Source organism: Martes martes (assembly GCF_963455335.1).
Source record: "Martes martes genome assembly, chromosome: 11".
NCBI classification, from domain to species: domain Eukaryota; kingdom Metazoa; phylum Chordata; class Mammalia; order Carnivora; family Mustelidae; genus Martes; species Martes martes.
Genome location: NC_137899.1, coordinates 70284643 through 70311578, shown reverse-complemented (window position 1 = coordinate 70311578; position 26936 = coordinate 70284643). Strand labels below are relative to the sequence as shown.

The 26936-nt window shown below is 36.3% G+C and overlaps 1 protein-coding gene across 3 annotated transcripts in view; it reads left to right on the top strand.

The window, feature by feature from the left end:
- Positions 1–26936, top strand: part of IMMP2L (inner mitochondrial membrane peptidase subunit 2) — an 860098-nt gene that overhangs the window by 648881 nt on the left and 184281 nt on the right. For all 3 annotated transcript variants that reach the window (XM_080819140.1, XM_080819139.1, XM_080819141.1), the window contains exon 6: positions 8222–8324. In XM_080819140.1, the coding sequence (XP_080675266.1) occupies positions 8222–8324 (103 nt within the window). The remainder of the gene's footprint in view (positions 1–8221; positions 8325–26936) is intronic.

Genomic DNA, 26936 nt, shown 5'->3' with positions numbered 1-26936 from the left:
GAATGTGGTTCATATAGTCTTTTACCTGCCACTGACTAACTAGGTGACTTCACCTAAATGCTTTTTACCTCTACTTTATGTGTACCAAGAGGAGTTTTATTAGATCATTGCTGGTGTCTTTCCAACTGTGATCTTAAGAAATGTCCTCCTTACAGGTAGCTCTAGGTGATTCAACGTCCTAGAAATATTATCACCTAATTTGTTTAAATTCACCCTCTGTTAATTACATACATTTTTAAAAATTACATGCCATTTCTAATTCAATATAAGCTCCAAGGGGAGAGTATTGAGTCTCCATACCTTAGCATTTTTCTACTAAGCAAATATAACAATTGGTAGCATTTAAAGTTAGAGGAGAGAACAGATATATGGAACAGTATAAAAGCTTACCATATTGTTAGAGCAGAGATCTTTTGACTTTCTAGAATATTGACACTGACCATGGATTTTAATTAAACAAAATTTAACTTTACTCATGAAAGAGTTTTAAGCTCACTTCCCTCCTTAAAATCCTTCTATAGGATAAAATAAGCTTCAGTGGTTTCATGATCAGGTCCCATAAACACTTTAATCTTATCTTATAGACCTGATTTCATTTTGTCTGGGTGCTAATGATTTATCATTTTATTATGATTAGCAAATTCTCTGTAGCCTTTTGTTTTATGTGTCTATCTTATGAGCACCATGTAGCTATAATTTTTACACAGTTGGACAATAATTTTTTTTCTGTTAGCTATATTAGTTCATCTACTTTTATTATGCTTAATGATATTCTTAAATTCCATCTTATTGTGTGCTTTCTATTGATCCTGCCTTTCCTACTTACTTTTTAATTTTCTGCATTCTTTTGCATTAACTGAGATTTTTAAAAAAGATTATTTATTTTAGAGAGAGAGAGCATGCAAGAGTCAGAGGGAGAGGCAGAGGGAGAGAATCTTCAAGCATACTCCCCACTGAGTGTGGAGCCTGACATGGGGCTCCACCTCACGAACCATGAGAGCATGACCTGAGCCTAAACCAAGAGTCTGAAGCCTAACCGTTTGAGCCATCCAGGTGCCCTTGCATTAACTGGGATTTTTAAATTCTATTTTTGGTCTACTGGTTGGGGAGTTATAAACTACATTTCCACTATGATTCCTAAAATTATTTAAATCCATACCAAACAAAGTCCAAAGATAATAAATATCTCTATTCTTCACTAGAAAAATTCAAAAACCTTAGAAAAATTTATTTCCCTTTCCTCCTTTTCTGCATGTTATTTGTATAAGTTGTCACATGGTAGATAGAGTTAGAGGGTAGGGGTAGACAGTGGGAGAAGAAGAGAGAGAGATCACTCTAGCTTTTTCTAGTCCCTTCTTATAAGGGTACTAATCCTCTTGTGAAGGCCCTACCCTTCTGTCCCCATCTAAACCTATCTCTCAAAGGCCCCATCTCCATGTGGGAGGTAGGGCTTCAACATATGAATTCTGAGGGGACATAACTCAGTCCATAGCACAAGGTAATTCAGTTAAGAAAGAAGAAACTTTTTTAAAAAATGGAGTTAGAAAATTTGGATTTCCATTTGCAAAAAGAAAAGAAAGAAAGAAAAGAAAAACTAAACTTGAACTTTCTTTTGTGCCTTATTTTTAAAAAAGGCATAAAACTAGAAAGGTAGAAGAAAAAAATAGAAAAAAAAAACTTTGTGACTTTGGATTAGGCAAAGATTTTTTATGGCATAAAACATATTATAAAAGAAAAAAATTACTAAATAAACCTCATGAAAATTAAAAATGCTGTTCTTTGTAGAAAACTGTTAAGAAAATGAAAAAAAAAACATGCCACAGATTAGGAGAAAATATTTACAAAAACATAAATCTGATAAGAGTTATATCCGGAGTGTATAAAGAAGTTATACAACTCAGTAATAAGAACCAAACCACTGAATTTCATTTTTCAAAGCTTTAATAATTCACCAAAGAAGAAAGCAAATGCATACTCAGAAATATTAGTCATTAGGGAAAAGACAGGTTAGCATTCAGTTACCATATGACCCAACTATTTCACTTATAGATACTTGTCCACATAAATATACATGCTGAAATATTCACAGCTGCTTTGTTGATGATAGCCAAAAACTGGAAACAGCCCAAGTGTCCATGAACTATTGCTTGATAAACCAAGTGTATATCTATATATTGTTAAGAAAAAAATGGTATCAAATTTCTAATACATGCACTCTCATGAACTGATCCCAAAAGCATTAGACTTCTTTAAACAAGCCAGAAATAAAATAATGCATGCTGAATGATACCATTTGTGGGAAAGTCTAGAAAGGCAAGACTGTAGTGATAGGAGCAGCTCAGTCCAGTTACCTGGAGCCAAGGATGTGAGTGACGGCAGAGAGGCCTGCTGAGGGGTATGAGGAAACTTTGTCGGATGGTTCGAGTGTTTTGTATACCTTGATCTAGTGATTATATGATTGTATAATCTCATTGAATTGTATACTTAATATGATTGGGTTATATTTCATGTAAATTATACCCTAGTGTGGAAACTCTGCTGTTAGTTTGGAGATAATCTACCCTTTTATCCTCTGGCAGCATCTCAAAAATTTGTGGAGGCAAGAGGGTCTTTAGGGTTTTACAAATTCCTTACATTGTATCAAGGTTCGATTTCTTCATACTTATTTTTCTTGTGGTTGGTTCACTTTGCAGACTCTGTGAATTTATGCTTTCATCAATTTTGGAAAGTTCTCTCCTACTATCTCTTTAAATATTGCCTTTTCTTGTTTTCTTTTATTCTCTTCCTTTGGGACTCTGATTACACTTAGGTTACGTTTCCTGATAATGTCCTCTATGTCTCTTAACATCTCTTATATTTTATTTCTTTACCTCTCTGTTCCAAATTCTAAATAACTTTTTCTTTAGCTTTTAGGAATCTACTTTTTGCCCACCTATTCAATTATATACAGTTGATCCTTGAATAACATGGATTTGACTTGGCTGGGTCCATTTGTATGTGGATTTCTTAAATGTATTTTCTCTTCATGATTTTCTTTCTTTTTTTTTTTTTAAGATTTTATTTATTTATTTGACATACAGAAATCACAAGTAGGCTGAGAGGCAGGCAGAGAGAGAGGAGGAAGCAGGCTCCCCACTGAGCAGAGAGCCCCATGTGGGGCTCCATCCTAGGACCCGGGGACCATGACCCGAGCTGAAGGCAGAGGCTTTAACCCACTGAGCCACCCAGGCGCCCCCATTATGATTTTCTTAATAATGTTTCCTTTTCTCTAGCTTACTCTGTTGTAGGGATACAGTGTGAAATACATATAACATAAACATGTGTGAGTTGACTGCTTATGTTATCAGAAAGGTTTTTGGTCAATAGTAGCTATTCGTAGTTAAGTTTTGGGGGAGTCAAAAATTTTATGAGGATTTTCTACTGCATTGGGGGGTCAGCACCCAACTCCCACATTGTTCAAGGGTCCACTGCATTTTGAAAATTAGGAGTTCTATTTGATTCTTTTTCAAATGTCTGTCCTTAAAAGTAGGGTACTGTTTCTTGCTCACATTTTTGAAAGTTCCCTTTTCAGTTCTTAAAAAAGTACTGAAATATGCATAATTTATATTCTGTGTCTCATAAATCCAGTATTTTAAGTCCCTGGGGGTCTAATTCTGCTGTTTATTGTTTGCCTTGACTCATTAATACTGGCTGTTTCCTTTTGAGTTGTGTTACTTTGGATGATGAGCTCTTACTGGCTGGGACTTAACTATAGAAAACCTGAAAACTCTGAAATGAATGATTTTTCTTGAAGAGACTCATATTTCCTTCTGCCAGATTCCTGGGGCCAATTAAAGTTAACTCTTAATTTCCTTAGACCACACAAGCGGTGTGAATTTGAACCCCAATCTCATCTGCAACCAGGATGTGGATTCTCAAGGGAGAATTATTGTCTCTTCTAGATGCCAGTCCTTGGTAGACAAGTGTCCTTGTTTTCCTTTCCTGATGGTAGATTTTTTTTTTTTTCTAGTCTAGTCTATTAGTGATGATGATGATGATAATAGAGATCTTGTTCCAATTCCTGATCTTGCTGAGCCCTGAGAGTCCCTTCAGGATAATGAAAACCAGGGGTCTAGGATTCAGAGAGCAGTAAACACATTCAGGGAAGCCACCACTTTGGACAATGAGAATAATCAATATAATTGTTTGAAAAATAAAGAAACAAAAATGCTTAACAAATCATGAATTATTAATACTAATTACATAAGTTAAGAATGTGTATGTATTTGTGTGTCTATTTGGAAAATACTTTAAATACAATTTTTTTTTCCTTCTTGTGGTGTCAAGGCTTTTATTGATAATTTTGTATTCAACTGATGACACTCAAAAGACTCTGAAATTTTTTAAAAAATGTTTTCAAGGTCAAATCAAATTGGAGGCAATCATTCTTCATTCCATTTATAAGACCTAGTAACTTGTCTTGGTAAAGCTAGTACTAAAAATGCCTCTTTGTAGACAGGTAGTTAAAATACCATACAGAACTCATTTTTGACTGTCAAACCAAAATTATTTGCAAGCCATAGATACATACAACCTTGTATGCTGACACCTCACTTAACTGTTAAATCACCTGAAAGATTATCTTGTCTTTCTTTTATGTGAATTCAGAAGCACAAAGCTATTTAAAATTCCTTCTCCAGAGGAATTCTATTAGGAGTATTATATTTCTTTGGCAGTCCTAAAAGGAACCAGCTCGATATTTTAACATCGTATTTTCTAAAGCTACTTTGGTTATTTTTTAAAAAGTTGGATTGGAACCTGAGAAATATGCACTATGCAAATGGAATGAATTTTATCAGAGTTCTATAGCTCAAAGTGTTCTTTCACACCTGTCTGGTATCAAGGTAAACCACTCCTATTAGCACTGTGACATTCAAAAATGCAAGTGATTAGTAAGTGAAAACCCAAATAGATTGTGTTTTCACCTACTACTCTCTGCATCTTTAAATATGTACAAGCAGATTGTGTTTTCCCATATAAGTTTTAGAGTATCTCAGAAGAACATATGAATAAAAAGAAAAAAAAAAGATTTATTGTAACATTAAAAAATAGTCTATAGTCACAGTGCAACTGTGGGGAAAAGAAATTATTGAGGCGTAGCTCAGGTAATCTTAAGAGACTGATGCTAATAGATTGTGGAGGCTGAATACATTCTGAATTATGAAAAGAAAAAATAGTGGACAATGGAAGACAATAGCAATGATAACTACCACTTATTGGGTTCTTACCGTATAACAGAACTATATGAGTGCTTAAAAACAGTCTCCACTATATGAGAATCCATTTGTCACGTGTTTAATACATACCACTTTATTCATGGAACAACTTTTTGAGTTGGGTACCATTATTTGCTCTGTTCTCCAAATGAGAACACTGACAGAGTTGCATCAACTTTCTCAAGGTCACATGAACTTGAAAGTGTTCAGTCAAGTAGAGAAGCCAAAAGAGGCTGATTGCAGAGACTATGCTCTCTAGTGACCTCTCCAGTATATTCTCTAACTACTGACCTTCATCTCAACCCAGTTGGGGTATGTCTTATTCATCCTATTTTAAAGATAGACTGATGGAGGTAGACACTAAGTGACTTTCACAAGATTATTTATGAGTTCTAGTAACAAGATTAGAACTGGTTTAGTCTGGTTTCGGATTCTGAACTTTCCACCCTATTATTCTGCCTTTGTTATGGTATTTTTTTATTCTTCAGTTATTCAGTTGTTTGGTCATTTATTTAAGAAATATCTGTAGAACTCTTTGTAAAATGCTTTCTTCTGGGCTCTGGGGATACAAAGAAAGAGAACAAGAAAGGCAAAGTTCCAAAGTTGACATTCTAGTTGGGGGGGGGCGGGGCGTGGGGGGCGTGGAGATGGGTATTAACCAAAAAAAACCAATAAGTGAATGTCAAGTGTTAGTAGTTGCAGTGAAGAAAAATAAGGCATTATAAGAGGCTAGAAAATGATGGGAAGATGGGTGTATTCAGATTTTTTAGGTAAGATGGTCAATGCAAGGAAATGTGCAGTTGTCACTGGTAATTGTACAATACTGTCATTTTCTATCACAAGTATCTTGACTCCCTGGTTCATAGGACATTGAAACTGAATCTGAGTTTTATATCAGTCTTCTGGTTTCCAGAAGAATATGTTTGACTTAACATCTACCATTTCATTGCAGAGATGGTTTTATGCTGGTTTTATTTCATAATTCTGCTTGAAGAGACAAAATGAGTAATTATTTTCTTTCTAAATATCCAAAATAACCAGCATAATAAGGTGAACAAATGTTTGTACTTAATAGGAAAGTGTGCCTTGCCAGCAATTAAGTAAAAGGGTCTTCTCTGGTCATTAACACTTGATGTGGGATATTAGTTCTTAGAGACAATCTCATGATAAAAGCAGTAGTGATGTCAAGAACTAATTGACAGATTTTAATTGAAGAACTCTTGTATTACAGAGTATATGATGGTGAGATGTGTTCAACTTGTTTTCACTTTTCTTTAGAAAGCTGAAACTCTTCTTCCCAGTAGTAATTAAAAATAAACGGCAGTCATTAACTTACTGTGGGCTTCTAATGGCCACAACATTGCTTCCTTGCATGAATGATTTACTGATTTCAAGCAAAGTAATTCAACACTGTAGTTATCTTGAAAATTAAAAACCATTCTAGATAATGAATAGTTTTAATTTCTATAGCACCAATTTATGTGTAGTCTTCTTCTTCTTCTTTTTTTTTTTTTTTTAATGTATTCTTCTGGACACATACAGCTTCCTAACTAACAGAAATGGTCTGAAAGGGATTCTATACCAAAGAATAGCTCACAAACCTCAGTGTCTATGCTTAGTTCTGTAGACTTAAGGTGACGTTCATTCATTCATTCATTCAACAAACATTTATGGGGAAGCTTTTTTAGGCTAGGCATTTTCCCAAATGCTTTGGGAAGTAAAAAACAAACAAACAAACAAAAAAACGAACAAAAAAAAAACCAGTCTCTGTCCTCAAAAGAATTTATTATTATAGAATTGGTTAATATTTTATTCTAATCTTGTTCCTTTTATTAAATTGGTTGTATCATAATTTATTTAACCATTCCCATGTTGTAGAATATTTAGGAAATATGTATATGATATAAAAAATCTTGTGTTAAAAAAAAAAAGCTTGTGTTGAGGATGTGAGGGAGATCTGGCTGAGATATCTGTCACCCCATTGATCGCCAGGGTTGATTCAGCTGATCTGGCTGGCTAGGTGGGTGTTCCCTTCCTCCCTCGCTGCTCCCTCCTGACAAGTGCTACTCACTCTGTGGAAGAGGAGGACCTTTCCCAATAGAGGAGGACTGTTCTTTGGTCAAGGGTATAGGATTCCCCTGCTAAAACCTGCAGAGGAGCTGCCCAGGTCCATTTGTAGAACATAAGATAGTTAAGCTTCCAAGACTCCAGACACATCCAAATAGGGCACTGCATGTGGCAGTCTGCCTTTCTTTAAAAAAAAAAAAAAAAAAAAAAAAAAAAGTTTGTGTTGAATATTCCTGATAATAAATATTTGTTCATATTTCTTATTATTTCTTTGGCATAGATTTCTACAGAACAGTATGATAATTAGGTTAAAGGCATGTACATTTTAGTCTCTTCACAAATTTGATGAAAATCAGTCCCAAATTGCAAAATAGGAAAAAAGGTTGTGTCATTTTATAGTGCCACCAACGCTGTATGAGAGAGCCTTTCCTTATTCTATTTCCTTGTCAACCTTAAGAATATATGGTGTTCCTGGGGACCTGGGTGACTTGTCAGTTGATTTTTGCTCAGGTCATGATCTCTGGGTCCTGGAATGGAACCTTGCATTGGCTCCACACTCAGTGGGGAGTCTGTTTGAGGATTCTCTCTCATTTTCCCTCTGCCCCCCCCCAGTAGTATTTGGTGCTCCTGCTTTATATTTTAGCAACCATCTTACCTAGAGAAAAGTGAAAAAAAGAGTGAGAAAAGTGAAAAGTGAAAAAAAAAATTACCGTGCATAGGTTTTACAAGGTCCTAGCCCAATGTTACTTAAAAAAGAAGTTATAGAGTAGCTTCATGGTTCATCTGTAATTATCTGTTGCATCTTTGCAACAGCATTTTTGCCCTTTATTTCTTTGTATGCTCAACTACTTGATCTTTCTGTTCTTATCTCAGTGGTTATATATGTTCTTTATTTCTAGAACCATCGGACACAAAAATCGGTATGTCAAAGTTCCCCGGGGTCACATCTGGGTTGAAGGTGATCATCACGGACACAGTTTTGACAGTAATTCTTTTGGGCCGGTAAGTCATCTTGTTTCATGCTATTAATTGGATACACATAGGAACAAACTTATGTCAGGTGGGTTGCTCAGGTAATCCAGCCAAGACTGTGAATTGTGTAGTGAAGCAGTTTATATTTGAAAAGTTCCTATTTTTTTTAAAGATTTTATTTATTTATTTGACAGACAGATATCACAAGTAGGCAGAGAGGCAGGCAGAGAGAGAGGAGGAAGCAGGCTCCCTGCTGAGCAGAGAGCCTGATGTGGGGCTCCATCCCAGGACTCTGGGATTATGACCTGAGCCTAAGGCAGAGGCTTAACCCACTGAGCCACCCAGGCGCCCTGAAAAGTTCCTTTTAAATATTATATAAATAATATAAACTGTGAAGGAGTGGGTGTGTGTGTGTTTCATGGAAAAGAACTTAGATCCTTTAATAAAGTACTGAAGATGGTTTCCGCTGGCCAACTAAATCCCAGTAGGAAGTTCTAGTTTTTTTTTTCTCCACAGAAACACTTTGTGCTTTATGTTTCCAGTTAGTGTTTAATAGATAAAATGTGTAAAAGACCTATATGCATCAATTTTCTATATTTGTCAAAATGCAGGTATGATGGAAATCATATTGGTAAGTCCCATTTTGCTCACATTTAATTAATAACAGAAATGCATACACTCCTTATGCCTTGTTTATATTCTATGAAATATGTGACTAAACTGATATTTTGTCATTGTTTTCATTTTGAATGCTTATGGGAGTTCTCTATGAACTCCTGAAATAAAGCATCATATAAAGTACAGAATATTTTAGTTAGTAGAAACTGACTTCTAGTTACCTAGATCTGTTTAAAAACTTGGGTCTTGAGCTCATTAGATTTTTCTATAGCTAGACCTATCTATACTTGTTATGTATGTGTAAATTAATATCGAGCATGTTCAGCTATGTTTGCAAAAACAATCACCCACGTGCTTTTGTCTAAAACTAAATGTTGATGGTCTATAAAACAATTTCTATCGTGAAGTGATAGAAACTATTCTATGTGAGTGAACACTATTATTGTCACTAGAGGAGCAGCCACTTTGACTTACCTTTGGCTAAAAGAACAGCAAGAGAGGTGAGTTTGGATGGGTGTTATATGGATAAGTGGAAGAAAACTTTATATGAGATTACTCCTACTTCTTTTTGGGGGGAGGGTTTGCAGTGATGATAATAAAATCTTCTAAGGCCTTCTTTGCTTTTTAAAGCAAAAATTTTGCTTTTAATTATTACAAAAATGCAATTTAATCTTTTTAGGGTATATCAAAGATGGGATGAACAGATTGAAAATGTTGTAGGTCATTTAGGGTGTGGTAGAAGTGACTTAGGAAAAAATTTAGTAGCAACTTGAAAGTAAAAATAAATCATCTAAAAGCAGTTTTATTTCTCTCTCATCAATGAGATTAAATCTCTTGAGTGTATCATGTTGTTGGCCAAATCCACATTAAAATTTTGGTTAACTTTGGTTTGGGTTTTAATTCAATAGGGTAGTGACTCTGAAATCAAGTGTTAAAATTATTGTGTTTTATTATCAGGTGTGAGGTGTGTGGTAAATAATTAGGTACTCATAATAAAGTCCTGAAGTTTGAGATTGCTTTGCATTTTCTTTATGAATAAATAAAGCCAATACAATATTATTGTCAATCTATCATATTCCATATGCTTTCTTATTTGGGAGAGAAAGTGATAGAGTTGATAGCCAGAATGCTGAGAATTGCCTATAACCCTCAGTGTAATGATCTTTAAAAGAAAGAAAAAGCGGGGTACCTGGGTGGCTCAGTTGGTTAAGCGTGGGACTCTTGATTTTCCTCAGGTCATGATCTCAGCATCTTGAGACTGAGCCCCACATTTGGGGTCCTAGTGTAGAGTCTGCTTAAGATTCTCCCTCTCCCCCTCCGCCTGCCCCTCCCACTGCTCAAGTGCATGAGCTCTCTCTAAAAATAGATAAATGCATAAATAAATAGAGAAAGTAAGAACCATTATGAAGGATCCCATTTGTTTATTATAATAAGAATCTACAGTATGCAAAACATTGATAGATATATTGTGTGCAGCCCTTTAATGCCATTTGGCTAAAATTGTGTTTTTAAATGAAGTCTACTTGTTTAGTATGACATGACTGGTACAAGATTCTGAGACACAAAACCATTGTGAAATTTAGTGGTTGTTTTCCTCCCTTTGTAATTGTTATAAACAAACAAACAAACAAACATTAAGTCCCTTGGTTCATGGGGTGGGCTAAGCTATCAATGTCCATTCACTTAACTAGTTTTATTTTAATTTGTCAAAATTAAGTGAAGAACCTTTCTAGGATGAAGGAAAACATTTGTCATGTCCTGTAAAAAGCTATTTGGATCTGATGAGTTACAGTAAATCTTTTTTTTTTTTTTTTTTTTTACTTTTACAATGAACTCTTCTGTTTTGTGTACCAATAGCATTTATGACTAGGAAAATTACTAATATTGATGCTCCCAAGCATGTCTTGAAAGGACAAAAGGGGAAACAAGTGAAATAAAATGCACAATCCTTATTTAAAGCTAAATTGTGATAATGTGAAATCACTGTGATATTGGAGTATAGACTTTTCTTGCTGCACTTAAAAAATATATAGTTTAGGGGCACCTGGGTGGCTCAGTGGGTTAAGGCCTCTGCCTTCGGCTCAGGTCATGACCTCAGGGTCCTGGGATCGAGCCCCACATCGGGCTCTCTCCTCAGCAGGGAGCCTGCTTCCCTTCCTCTCTCTCTGCCTGCCTCTCTGCCTACCTGTGATCTCTGTCAAATAAATAAAATCTTAAAAAAAAAATAAAAATAAAAAATATATAGTTTATTGATTTGTTTGTTGTTTATTTATGTGAGAAAGAGAGTGAGATCATGAGTGGGGAGAGGGAGAGGGAAAGAGAATCTCAAGCAGACTCCACACTGAGCATGGAGACCCATACAGGGCTGGATCCCAGGATCATGACCTGAGCCAAAACTGAGTCAGGCACTTAACCAACTGAGCCACCCAGATGCCCCTCTGATTCCATTTTTGATGAATAAATGGTTATTGGAATATTTTGGTGATTATTTTAAAGTTTTTATAATTCTAAAAAATAAAAAATAAGATTCTATAATTCTTAAAAACTAAAATAATCCTGAATTTTAAAATTCATACAGACTTGAAAATTATTATATTTTTCCAATAATTCTAAGTTGCTTTTTTTGGGTATCATTCAGTGTACTTGAAGGTCATATGTGGAAGGTCCATCAGTAAGCTCTAGGCTTTCTGGATGGTTGATTCATTTCTCCCCTTGGAAGGAGGGAATGCATATATTTTTGATGTAAACAATCCATCTTAAGGCAGCCAGGATTGTCTCTGATATGCTTATCTTGACTTCTTGGAAACTGTTTGAAGTCTTTATCCTTCATTTGCCTCCCAAATAATTTCAGAAATGTATCCATATAGTTTTACATGCTTTAACTCTTTAAATAGTAATTATACTCTATAATACAATTTACCTAGTTTATTTTAAATTTTGACCTACTAGCAATCATAATGGAGCTGACTTTTTCCATATTCAGGTAGACTTTTGCTTGAAATCTAAAGGAGAATAAGAAAGAATGTCTCATTCTGGTGTTTTTCTACTTCGGTTTTATTACTTCTTATTTATTCTTTAACATTTCAATTTGCTTTTCTGATTTGTTTTATTGCCACTCTATGGATGCTTTCAAGAGGGAATGAAATAGTTATGAGTAAAAGATGAATAATGGATTATGAATTTAAAGATAGCAATATTGATATAGCAATAGAGTACATACAGTAGAACAAGATCCAACAGCTATACTTTTAAATTATAGAGAATGACATTATAAAAAGAAACAGAAAATCAGATAATTTTGGTTATGGACCTCATCAATCAATTACCTTGTATGGGTCTACATTTCCTCATGTATAAAAGGAAGAGTTTTTTCTTCTCTGAATCCATCTTAAATAAATAAATAATAAAAGTATATATTTTATCTCAATGAGTGATAAAATTTATTTAACTGTACTCCTATGATATATATAATCCAAAGACATATCATCACAATTTTAGTAAACATCCTCAACAACCTAAAATAAGAGCGTATCTAAAGTGTGGTTCATTCAGAGGTTGAAATATTGGGCAGTCATTAAAAATTATATTTGTGACATACATGACATAATGTTCATGGTATTGTTTTAAGTAAAAGCATAAAGACCAAAATATACAATTTATGTTAATTGTCTCCAGATGTTATGACTATGGTTGATTTTTTTTTTATACCTTTGTACTTTTTCTTTGTTTTAAGATTTGCAGCCAGTTTTTATTTTTATTTTTTTATTTTTATTTTTAATTTATTTGATAGAGAGAGACACAGAGAGAGAGAGGGAACGCAAGTAGGGAGAGTGGGAGAGGGAGAAGCAGGCTTCCCGCCTAGCAGGAACCCGATGCTGGGCTCAATCCCAGGACCCTGGGATCATGACCTGAACTGAAAGCAGAACCTTAATGACTGAGCCACACAGGTGCCCCTTTATTATTTTTATAATTAGAAAAAAAAATTAATTCTTCTAGAAAGTAAGATAAAGGCATTTAAGGTAAATGACTTCTAAGTTTCATTCTGACTCTTAAGTTTTATAAATATGTTGATGGTTTTATGACCAGCGGGAAGAATATCACATATATCATTAGGTAGGAAATGTTTCAGTTACGAAAAGTATCTCTGTGGACCATCTTCATGCTAAACCTCTTGAATACATCATCATAACACAAAGATAGAAAATGTCCTATCTTATAATATGAATTCACTAAGGTATGACTTTAGCTTAGATTTCTAGTGTGAGAAATAGCTTCTATAATTTTCCTTTAAAACTATGATAATTATCTAGAAGTGTTTTCCAGTTACTTTATTTTACTGGGTTATATATTAAAAGTATCTGATGATTCTGATATACTGGTATATGATTGCTTAGAATATTTGATAAGCTCTTCTCTTACCAATTCTTTTGTTCTATGAAATTAGTGTCTTTCTCTTTGCCATCCCTACTTCCGTGTAGGAAATATGAAGACACTTTCTCCTGTAACCATGTTGTTGTTCTTTGTAAGCACTCAGAAGTAACTGATTATCATCGATATTGATGAATTTTCTGCTTGCTTTAAAATGAAAGTGCATTGGGGCCCCTGGGTGGCTCAGTCTGTTAAGTGTCTGCCTTTGACTCAGGTCATGATCACACTCCTGGGGTCCCTGTGTTGGGCTCCGTGCTCACTGGAGAGTCTGCTTCTCCCTTTCCCTCTGCTCCTCCTTCTGCTCTTCCCCTGCTCATGCTTTCTTTCTGTCTCTCAAAATAAGTAAAGTCTTTTTTAAAAACTTAAAAACGAAAGCACATTAAAAGCAAGTATTTGTGTGTGTGCATGCATAGTTGTGAATTTTCACATAGTAATTTTTAACTATTTCAGATTCGCAGATTTTCATCAGTTAAAAATGCATATAGCATTTCATTCTTTCATTTACTATATTCTTCTCCGTACTTATATTTGAAATATCCTCATAGCTATTCATTCCTTGTTGGTGAAAACACAAATGTGACTCTTGCCATGTCTTTCACTGGGTTCGTACATTTTCTCTCTTTGAAGTTTTTCTTTCATTCCATCTAGCTCTAAGTCACAAGCCACTGAGATCCTCTCACTGTTTGCTGTGTAGTGATTTCTTGTAAAGCATATATGTTATAATTCTAGTTACTTAGTATCTACATCAAATAATTCATTTTTACTTCATTGAGCAAAGAACATTAGAAAAAGAACTTTGGGCTTAAACATTTCAAGGCAAAGATAACCTTTCCAGAAACGTATAAAAGTGTTTTGATTTTTGGGTTTGTGATCATAGTGTCACCTTGTGAACAATTTGTGTGCAGGTACCATGAAGCAGAACTGAACAATTTGGATGTAGAAACTATGCATGATATACTGCCTTTATCGGAGAAGGGAAACTGCAAGTTATACTAAGTATGAATTCTTTTTAGTTCCAAGTCATTTGGAAAATGGCTAACCTAAAAAAAATCATGGATACCTAATTAAATAAAATATTAACCCCCTAGAATGTTTTCTTGAAGGAAATATACCTAACAGGAAATTACAGTTTTAGAATAAATGAGGAGTAGAAATATTACTTATTAATTAAATGAACAGATTGTCTACAAACGATGATATATAAGCGATCATTGAAAGGAAGATTAAAATTCCATCAAATTCCCTTTGAACCTAATGAAGATCAAAGTCTTTTACTTTTTAAAAAAAGGTAGTGAAGGGGCGCCTGGGTGACTCAGTCAGTTAAGCATCTGTCTTCAGCTCAGGCCATGATCTGAGCCTTTGAGTCGGGCTCTCTGCTCGGTGGAGAGCCTGCTTCTCCCTTTCCTCTGCCTGCTGCTCTGTCTGATTGTGCTCTCTCTGTCTCTCTGTCAAGTGAATAAATAAAATCTTTAAAAAAAATTTAAAAATTTTAAGAGCTAGTGAAAAAATAAAGAAAATGAACAAGGTTTGTATTTTTACGTTATACAAGTCTTTCTGTTACGTTGTCAAGGCACATTTTGAGCATCTATTATTTGTCCACATTTGATTTTGGCCTGGATTCTGTTGGCTAGAATGGATCAGGAGAAATAAGGATTGTACGAACCAGAGATGGGCTGCTAGATTAGGTAGTATGTGTGGAAAATGAACATTTTAAGAGGTTTACTATCTAGTCATACCTGTTTTTAACTTTTTCCCTACACTACACATTTTTGGTAAAAGAGAAATATGGTATATGATTAGGGCAGCAAAACAGGGTTCTTGGAGATGCAAGAAAGCTGAAAGAAAGATAATAGGTAGGGACATTTTTATATTTTTGAGACCACAGGACAAAGGGGGGAATTGGGATGGAATCTGGGGTTTACAGTGTTCAGAGGTTCTAAGGACCAGGATCCAAGTCCTGCATAAGGAGCACATTGAACTTGCCGGTCTTCCCAGACCTTTGGTCTCTGTCATCCGGGATGCACTGATGCCTGGAAGGAGAAGGGATGAGAGTCAACAGATACAACAACGACTGAATTACAACCCCAACTTCAAGGAAGGATCTCTAGGGGTGAGGCAGATAATCAGGCAGACACACACAGTGTAAGAGGTGCTCCAAGTCGGGGCACGACGGGGCCTCTTAGAGGAGTAGATGTTTGTGTACTAAAAATCCAGAAGAAAAAAAAAAAAAAAAAAAACAGAAAATTTCCTAGGAGGATTTAGTAGAACAGAGTGTTCTGAAATCTGTGAAATAATAACTGTTTGGTAAAATCTCGTATTGCATAAAACGCTTTAGATGCTGCATGTTTTGTGAATGAAGTGGTTTATGCCTGGAGTGCTTAATTGGTTTCAGCTGCATTGAAAACATTCTGCTTATACAATACAGAATAATCTTGTGGATGCAGGAAAATGAATTGACATTTCATTTTATTTATTGTTGAAGTGTAGCACTTTGCTTGTATAAGTTCTCTTGAGCAGCTAGAGTAACTTTTCTTTAAAATCAGCCATTTTCAAATAAAGAAGAAGGTCATTAGATTGTGTTGACAGGATCCAAATAAAGTGTTCTATTCACACTTTCTTTGAAACATGTTGCTTAGACTTTAATTGGTGATGTTTTCTTGTTTTCTTGTAGTACATACTTTTGTTCATTTAAAAATTTTGTTAGGAACTAAAATAATCTAGATTTTATAGAAAAATAATGATTCTTAAGGGTTGTAGCTTGACATTTTCCTTTGGTTGTTTCTCACAGTTCCCCTTAAACAATGCTGGAACCGAACAACTTCACATTTTATTTAGGTATAATTTTCATTTGGCTGATGTCAACACAGGCATACATTTCATAAAAAGTTCAAAGCCAGTTGAAGAAATGCCACTATAATTAAAATATCTGTATAACCAAAGATGGCCGAGAGTCAGTAAAGAGCCCGTTCTCTGGAGGGATATTCAAAATGGAGAAAGACCTGTACAATGAAAGAAAAACAAAAATCCCTTGGGATTAGTACTACTTTTAGTTGGATTTGTTACTGTACAGTTAGGACATCAAAAAAAATAGGATTTAAAAAAAGAGAGTATGGAAAGATGATGTCAACTAAAGATAGTGGTGAAGTAAATAATATCATCTTCTCATACACCCCACTGAGAACAGAGACAATCTGAGCTTCCATTTCTACCAAATCAAATTTTGCTTTCTGTCTTAATTATTCTGCTAGTGTAGAAATCATTTTCCACATGACTTCATTTTCAGATAGGAGAAATGTCAGCAGAATTGTCATTAGACTTCATTGCTATGGCAGATACCGTTCCTTTGGGCTGTTTAGTTACAGAATTAAGCATGTTCATTTTATTAGAAATGTATATTTCCTGGCAGTGGGTCAGGAGCCAAGGTTTGGTGAAATCCATGCAGTGTTATTAATTTAGCAATTTTATAAGCTCTTAGAATTTTTTAAAGTGGAATTGAAACCTTTATCTTATTATTTGTGAGGCATAATTGGTGTCTGTCAAAAAAAAAAAAAAATAATTGGTGTCTGTCTACATAACTGGTGTTTTCGCAGAAAAATAAAATGGGAAATAGGAGGGGTCCAGAAGAAGAGGAAAATCTCCTCTTGCCTAGTCTGGACAATAAAAGGAGAAAAAATAACTTCTTTTAAATATAGTGTGATTCAAGGTTTGAGATTGAATTTCCTCATTCAGTGGATATCTACTTATAAAATATTTACTGGGTAAATTTTTGCTCTGTACTTCTCTAAATACACAAACAACAAACTATGTAAATGACTTTGTCTTTTGACTGAGATCCTGGGAGATAAGTTTCTTTGGGAGTTTTCAATTTTCTTAAAGCTTTTAAGGTAATCTTTAAAAAATGACTATGCTTTGTGTCAACATCTCATTGGCTACATTTATTGAAATGACTTGAAAGAGAATTAAGAGATCAGTTTGATTGTCAGTGACTGGGGTGATTTTTTCTGTCTGGTAGAACCATATACGGAGCCGATAATGAATCATAGTAACCACAGTTTTAGATATTATTGACAGGAAGACCCATGTGGGTTTGTGGTATATTAAAATTTGTCAAACTTGGTGGATCGAATGAGTGAAAGTACACTTCCCTGGTACAGTAGCCAGAATCGGAGCCGGGAGGCGTGTTCTACTGATGGGGCTTTGGAGACCCTGTGTCATTTGCACCCAGTAAATGATTCCCAGTCCAGCAACTCCCGGATAATTCTGCTCCAGCCCATCCTGTCACTAAGAATTTTTCTGAGAAGAACTCTGATCACATCGTGCCACTTCTGAAAGCAGTATCATCAGCCTACAGCACCTATCATAATTAATGAAGAAATGTTAGAAGTCTTTCCCTTTAAATCAGAAACGAGCCAAGAAGGTCCAGCCCCACTGCTTCTGTTGAATGCTGCGCTGAAGGTCATTGCCAGCGCAGGTTAAGTCAAGAGAGAGAAATAAAAGATGTTGAGCTTGGAAAGGAGGGTTCCAAACTGTTTCCCCCCCTTTAGGATGTTATTATCTACTTAGAAAACCAAAGAAGGATCTGAAGAATTATCCAGACAGTCTTGCAAGTTTACTAGTAGGAGAGCTATCACATACAGTCATCAACCATGTGTAGACATCATCAACAAATAAAAAACATACCCTTAAAGAATTTGCCCTTAAAAAGAGCAATAAAGAATTCAGGACAGTAGTTTCTTTTGGAAGAGGAGGGAGTGAATGTGATTGGGGAGGGATGAACAGGGATAGCAAATTACTGGTACGGTCTTATCTCCTACATAGGGAGTGGGTAAATAGGTGTTCATGATATTATGCTTTATGCCTTTTATGTTTGAAATATGATAGAATATTTTTACTATTTTTTAAATTTAAATTTTAGGTAGTTAACATACAGTGCAATATTGGCTTCTGGAGTAGAATTCAGCAGTTACTCACATACAACACCCAGTGCTGATGACAAGTGCCCTGCTTAATCCCCATCACCCATCTAGCCCATCCCCCACCATCGGCACTGTGTGTTCTCTGTAGTTAAGAGTCCCTTATGGCTTGTTTCCCTCTCTCCTTTTTTTTTTCTTTTACCCCTTCCCATATGTTCATCTTTTTTCTTTCTTAAATTGCACATATGAGTGAAATCATATAGTATTGTCTTTCTCTAACTGACTTATTTCACTTAGTGTAATATGCTCTAGCTCCATCCATATTGTTGCAAATGGCAAGATTTCATTCTTTTGATGGCTGAGCAGTATTCCATTGTGTGTGTGTGTGTGTGTGTGTATGTGTGTGTGTGTATCTATATCTATATCTATATCTGTCTCTATATCTATAGGTATCATCTCTATCCATTCATCAGTCGATGGACATTTGAGCTCTTTCCTTTATTTGGCTAATGTAGATGATGCTGCTATAGGGTCCATGTGTCCCTTCGAATCAGTATTTTGTATCTTTTGGGATGCCTACTAGTTCAGTTGCTGGATGGTGGGTTAGTTCTATTTTAACATTTTGGAGAAATTCCGTCTTGTTCTCCAGAATGGCTGCACCAGCTTGCATTCCCACCAACAGTGCAGGAGGGTTCCCTTTCTCTGCATCCTTGCCAAGAGCTGTTGTTTCTTATGTTGTTAATTTTAGCCATTCTGACAAGTGTGAGATGGTATCTCATCATGGTTTTCATTTGTATTTCCCTGTTTATGAGTGAGGATATTTTTCATAACTACATAAACAAAAATATTAAAAGTTGGTATCATTGGCTATACATCATATGGCAGGTTTCTCCTTATATTTGTGGGTCTTCCAAAAATTTAAATGACTTTTTAGTGCCTCTTAAATGTGTATGTTTGAAGTTCAGGATATAATATGCATGAAGCATAACACTGACTCCTTCTTTACATGGACAACTATACAGAAATTAAACCCTTAACCAATAAGTACACTTATCTTTATTTTTGTCTTCCATCTCAGCAAAATCACTGTGCTATTATAATACAGATTTTCACATCATTTGCATTGCATTTATAATAGTTATATAAAAGATTAAAATAATATTTAAACACATTTTCAGTGTAGAAAATCTGAATATATGTTTATCAAAATGTAGATGAAGGTAAATACAAACAATTAAAAAGTAACTTTTTTTGAAATTTTCCAAAAACAGTTTTGGAAAATATCAGAAGTCCCTTTTAAAAACAAAAAACAAGATAAAATGACTACTAACAAACATAAAAATATCAAAATTATTTGAATAAAACTAAATTTTTAAGTATTTTAAAAATCAGTTAAATCTTATATATTGTTATAAAAAGAAGTGTATTTACTGGTTAAGGGTTTTATTTCTATACAGTTGTCCATGTAAAGAAAAAGTCAGTATTATGCTTCATGCATATGATATCCTAAACCACAAACATACACATTTGAGAGGCACTAAAAAGTCATTTAAACTTTTGTACAGGAGGGCAATAAAAAAGAAGAGGCATCTCAGGAAGACTGATTTGGGAAAATTATGAATGAAAGATTAGGTTGCAAACAGGCTATTGGTAGAGAACGCAATTATTGATGATAGCATTGGTTCAAGAGGGAGATGATTAGTCCCCAGACTAAGGTGGCTGTGATAAAATATGAAGAAGGGGATCGATTTGAGAGTTCTTAGGAACCAAAAATTGATTGGATGCATGTTAGATTCTGAGGCCTGGAATTAATTCACCATATCTGTTAGAGAAGTTCACCAGCTGAAATACTGAACTGCCTTCATGTTCACCTTTGATGGATCATACTGTAAAATTAAGCATGAAGAACGTAAAGCATACCCATATATTTGTGATCATTTTTATGTAGGTGACCAAAAGACGGAAATGACAAAGCAATGTCTCCAAGCTCCTTTAGTTTGCAGAGCACTTGCAGAGTTATTTCAGTGAGCAGTCTTGGCTACCTGACGAGAATTAGAGTGCCTCATCATGATTACATTTTTGCTATCCCAGCCGTGGGAGGGAAAATCGAGTTGTGCTCATGACTCATTAAAACTTACAGGCAAGTATTATTCTGTCAAAATTCTGTCCCCATACAGGTAGCATCCACGCCAGCTGATGTACTACCCACCCATTTCACAGACCTTCTCTGTTCTTTCTCTAAAGTTCTCACATATTTCATATTTCAAGAGGTGAAGGCAATTCCTAGAAATGTAAAGGCTAATGAGAAGGAAATATATTTTGTAAAAGCAAATATTTTTATTGTCAAACTGGCTGACAGAAAAGCAAGTTTAAAAAAAATTTCCTTCCAGGGCTCCCCCGTGGCTCAGTCCGTTAAGCATCTGATTCTTGATGATGGGTCAGGTCATGATCTCAGGGTCCTGAGATGGAGTCCCATGTTTGGCTCTGCACTAGGCATGGAACATGCTCTCCCTCTGCCCCACCCCACCCATGCACTGTCACTCTCTTTAAAGAAAAAAAAAAATCTTTCCATTATTATTACTATTTAAAATTCTTATTTAAGATATAAATATATATATTTCAAAATTTAAAGTATTTTTAAAAAGAGAAAAAAATTACCCATTTTGCTGATGGAATGATACAAAACATCCACACTGATACTTCATAAGAAGTTTAAATAAATTTCAAGAGTAAGTTCTTGTTTGTTTTTATTATAGTCATATAATACTTCTCTATATTTGAATTTGAAAAAAGAAAAATCACCAAACTTTATCTGCAGTCTTTTTCCCTGTGGATGAAACTACTCTTTGATTACAGGAAATTCCCTCTATAGCCTTTATGTATTTCATATCACAATAATGTTAATGTGAAATTTTATTATTTGCCTCTATACTCTCTCACTACCCCTGTCTCACTCCTCATTCTTTTGGAGTTCATTATCCATGATATCTTTTTTTTTTTTTTTTAATCTCACCAAAGGAAATTTGGTGTTTAGTTTTAAGAAAGATTATGAATAAGATATCCCTTTATGGAAGGGATTTAAATAGGATATGCCTGTGTATGTGGCTATTACCCTGAATTGATATATTATTATCCTTTAGTTTCAGGACGATTGCCCTCCTAATAAAATTATTTTCCATATTCTCTGTTTTTAATTCCTAAAAGTCTCCAATGTGGCCATGGAGACTATTTTCATGACCCTTTGATTAGTGTATCTGTTCAAATGTGCTTTTCTATAACCTCAGTCCAGTTTAAAAATAAACCAGCCAAAACCATCATGAGTCATGGAAGGCAGAATCATTTTCAAATGCATGAAAAATACACTCTGTATATTCTTCGTGCTTAATTGAAAGTAAACTGGGCCTAGAATAAATTATAATATCTTCAAAGCTTATCATAAATTTCATGGTCCCAGCCCCTGATTTCTCTTACTCCACAATATAGCCCCTTCTTCTACCTTAGGAGGCTGATCTCTGCTGCTCTCAAAATTCTCTTCCTTTGCCCCTCTCCCAAAGGAGGAAATCTAATAACGTTCACAGAACGAGTAACTTTTAACTTCTTGTAAACGTAGCGTGAACATAGCTCTCATCCACTCAGCATCACCATAAAAATTAAAACACACGAACAAACAATACAACCGTAGATATCGACTAGTGGGCAGTGGAATTATTTGTGTGGTTATACTCCCTCAAAGTATCACAAGGGCCCCTCCCTGGTTTCTGAAGGCAATGGTGACTCTGCTTTGAGAATGTTTTGAACCGTGAGAGCTAAAACCTCATGCTGACCAGATGCCTGTCTCCCCCATCTCAAGGCCTTCAGAAGCTGTGGGGAAGTCCAATCCCATGGCCATGGCTCTGGACAGCTTCCAGTTTGAGTGAGAGGAGAGGGGATAATGGACCCCTGGCTCGCAATCTGCAGGGTCAGTTCGGGTTATATGCCAGTCCTGAACCAGTGAACACTGACCAGTGGAGCATGTCTAGAGAGAAAGGACTATGATTGGCCCAGTTGAGTCAGGTGTGCATGACAGAACAATTATTTTAAGGGGTGGGACACTCTGGTAACTGTAGAGTAGACATCTACCTCTAGACCAATGAGTATGGCTGGGGATAAGGGTGTATAGAACACGTGGCAGCTCCTGTTTGGTTGATGCTGACGCAGGGAAAGGGGTGGTTGATCCCAGCTTCTGCAGGGTACTGGGCAGATGAAAGAATATACCACGCTACCATAGAATAGAAAGTAGGAAGCATATGTGCCGTAACAGAGACAGAGACAAAACAGTCCGAAGTTCATAGAAGTGGTTATTTCCAGCAGGAAAGTCTTCCCTGAGTTCAGCTTTCAAGAAAAGATAGGATTTGGGCTTGTGGGCCAGTGGAAAGTCACTTCTTACAGGCAGAAGGCAAATAAGCAGAATGAGGGAGGTCCCAGCGCATTCTGGCATACATGGTGGGTATTTGAGCAATCTCCTGTAGGTAGAGAAGTTCAGCTATGGAAAGGGCAAAGTCTGACGTCATGACTAAGGACCTTGAATGTCACACAAAGAAGTCTGGACATTGGCCTGTGGGCGGAAGCACCCAGCAAGCTTTTGAGCCTGGTAGAGAAATGATTAGAACAGCAAGTGAGGAGCTACATCTGGCAGTGTTGTGTAAAATGAGTTGGAGAATGAAGAAACACCAGGTGAAAATCCTAAACCTATGGAATCCTACCATATAATCCACAGTTAATGATCATACTCCAGTCTACTAGAAAACACTTGGGTAGCTTATTAGAATTGCAGGTGTCTAGACCTGGCACTTGAAGGTTTTGGGATATAAGAGTGAAACAGGGCTTTGGGGTTTCCTTTCTTCTTTCTTTTCTTCCTTCCTTCCTTCCCTTCTTTCTTTTTTTCAAGCACCAGGGATCAGGTGGATGTGGCAAAAGCATTGAGAAACGCTGATCTTGAGAAGTAATTTGGAGAGTCAGTTTAAGACTTACTTGACTCTCAAAGAACCGTTGTTCACCCTTGCAACTTGCTGAGCTTTCTGAGTTCTGGAAGTCAGTCCCGGGCTTGGTGTAATATACAGAGCCAAGCAGAAGGTTGAAGGTAGAAGGCTCACTTCTCTCTACAGTCTACGTGGGCTCTGTTTCATGTGGTGCTGTCTCTCTGTGGATAAGTCAACTAGAAATTTTACAGCATGACTCACCCGAAGAATAGCATTGAGTTCTGCAGTTACAGTGGGGGAGCGGTGCCAGAAAAGATTAATGTATTCTGTTTTAAGACTAAGTGTGATTATTTTACATGGCTTCAAGATTCTGTTCTCCACTTGCAACCTATGCAAATTCAAATTCAGTGCAATTTAAATGACAAAGGGTGATTGGGGCTGTTTAACACAGGGGAGATTGGTATTAATCATCTGGTTTTTGGCAGTTGTGCTCTGGAGAGCGGGAGGAGTGGTCAGTACTTACATAGAAACAGAGTATTTGTAGATTGTATGTGGCTATTCTTTGTTAAGTAATTATGTCTTTTTGAAAATCTCCTTTCGTCTCCTGAATTAGGAGCAATAACATGGTTATTTCGTGCTGATAAATTCTAAGATCCAAATTTTGATTGATTTCATATGTGTGCCAGACAGTATTTTTTTTTTAATTCTATTGTAAGTCATTCTTGGATATGCTCTCTATGTATGTCTCACCTTAATTTATCTAAGATTAAAAGCTACTAAATTTCTGAAGCTGTGGTAAGATTTTCTTTGTATCCTCTTCTTTTTCCTTTTCACCATTCTACCTTTCTTCCACAATTTCCAAAATTGCAGCTCAGCTAGATGCCTAGGCTTTGAAAAGCTAATTCATTCACTTGACTCAGGGTTTGTGAGGGTTACTTTCATGTTGCAAAACCAGTAATGGTTTCCATGTATTTATCTGATTCCGCCTTTCAGCAGTATTTGCTATGGTTGACCACTTCCTCTTTAAAACAGTTTGAGATTGTTTTTTTCTCCCCTTAGTTTCCTTGAACCTGGACAACCAGCCACTGTTTCTAGGCCTCTCTTGCGTTTCCACCTTTCTCTGCCAGGCCTATAAATTTGGCGTGCTCCTGAGCTCTGCCCTGGACTTTCATCTCTATTTAAAGCTCTCCCTAAGAAAATTGACCCCGTGTCTTTCAATGATGCTCTTATGCACTGGTGCTCAGATTTAGATCTCCAGGTCATATCAGACTTGGATGTTTGATGAGCGTCTCAAAGTGAACGTGTCTACAATGAAACTCTCTGGCCCTGCTCTGCCCGTCCCTGTCTTCTTTCCTCAGACTTCCCCCACTTCAGTAGAGGGCATCACCATCCACCCAGTTACACAAGCCAACCAGTGAGGAGGCCTCTTTGAGGTCTCACTTTGTATTACTCCCAACTGCAGTCCACCATCAAGGCCTATCAGCTCCTCCACCATCATATATTTCAAACTCATCTGTTTTCTTCCATCCGCTCTGCTGCCTCCCTAATTCAAGGCATTGGCAGATCTCTCTGTAATAGCCTCCCAACTGGCCTATAGGCTTCCCTCCTCAGTCTTCTTAACTCCATTGTCTAGATCGTGGTTGAGGTCACCATCCCCTCAAACAGGTCCCTCTCCTACCTGAAACACATCGATGGCTTTCTGTTGCTATTTGAATGAAAAACCTCCCTCACCAAGTTTTCTCTGACTCATTTGGCTATGGCCTTTAGGGGCCTCATACCATGTGGTCGCTGCATATTTTCTCTTCCCTATGCTGGCACTGAAAAAAAAGTCTTTTTTCAGTTTAGACCTTGAGCAAGCCAAAGTCTTCTGCCCTAGATAACTCTTCTTTCTTGAATTTTCTTCTCTTAGGTTTTTGTAATAGCTGGCTCCCTATCTTCCCTACTTCAAAAGATTTGTCTGTGTACCCAGTATAAAATAGAACACACACACATACACACCTCTGCTGTTATTATCATTACTGTTACTTTTTTCACAACTTTTTAAAAAAGATTTTATTTATTTATTTGAGAGGAGAGAGAGAGAGGGGGAGGATGGGTGGGGGGAGGGCAGAGAGAGAGAGAAGGAGAAGCAGGCTCCCCGCTGACCCAAGAGCCCCACATGGGGCTTAATCCCAGGACCCTGAGATCATGACCTGAGCTGAAGGCAAATACTTAACCCACTGAGCCACCCAGGTGACCCTTTTCTTCATAATTCTTATCACTATCTTACATTTCATTTATTTATTTACTTTCCTTTTTATTTTATCTCGTCCAAAAGAAATTAATCTTCATGAGGTCAGAGACCTTGTCTTTTCGGGTTCATACTGTAAAACAGTGCCTAGTTCATAACAGGTACTTAGTATATATTTTTAAAATGGATAAGTGAATTTTGTTCTCTAATGAGCTTAGCTCTACACACACACACACACACACACACACACACACACACACAGTGGTTTATAATTCAGCCATAAGAAAGAAGATATTCCTGCCATTTAGGACAACATGGATGGAACTTGAGGGTGTTATGCTAAGTAACATAAGCCAGACAGAAAAAGACAGATACTGCATGGTATCACTTATATGTGAAATCTAAAAAAAAAGTCAAACTTCATAGAAACGCAAAGTAGAAAAGTGGTTGCCAGGCATGGGGGTTGGGGAAATAGGGAGATGTTGGTAAAAGTTAAAGGATACAAACTATCACCAATAAGATGATTAAGGCCTGAGGATCTCAGGTATCACATGGTGACTGTGGTTGAATATATATATATATATATATATATATATATATATAAAAATAATGTGGGAGGTGATGGATGTGTTAACTAACTAGATGGGAGGAATACTCTCAGAATACTTACATATATGAAATCATCAGTGTATACCTTAAATATCTTACAATTGTGTTTGTCAATTGTAACATGATAAAGCTGGAAAAATTTTTAAAAAATAGAAAAGACAAGGGGAAAAATAAAGTAAAGCTAAATTAAATAAGTATTTGCTCTTAAACACACATGCTCTGGGGCCCCTGGGTGGCTCAGTTGGTTAAGCATCTGCCTTCGGCTCAGGTCATGATCCCAGGGTCCCGGGATCAAGCCCCACATCAGGCTCCCTGCTCAGCGGGAAGCCTGCTTCCCCCTCTCCCACTCCCCCTGCTTGTGTTCCCTCTTTTGCTGTGTCTTTCTCTGTCAAATAAATAAATAAAATCTTTAAAAAATTACTTAAATAATAATAAAAGAAGCTGATCAAAGAAAAAAAAAGAAACAGATGATAATGATTCAATCAAAAGCAGATAGGACAAGGAGAAACAGGGCGAAGGAAGGATTTCTTGTAGGTGGTACACAGGGCTTTTGTAATAGGTCAGTGGACCAGGCTGGCTGAGACCTGGAAGAGGGGCAGAGTAGAAACGGGGGTGATAGGAATCTATCACACAACCAGAAAACTAACTTCCTTATCTGGAGGGTCAGCAGTGGGACTTTAAGATACTGGTGCTCTCGGGGTATCACTGGGTTGGGAGGAAGGCACAGGACAACCTGACATCTAGGGGTAAATTAAATCTCCCTAGGAGGGCAGAAAGCTTGTGATTCCATTCTGAAGCTTTCTCAACAGAATCCTTTGAGCCATGCTAAAATCTTACAGCGCTGTGTTTCAAAGTTTCGGGTGTATCAGGAACACCTGGGGATGCT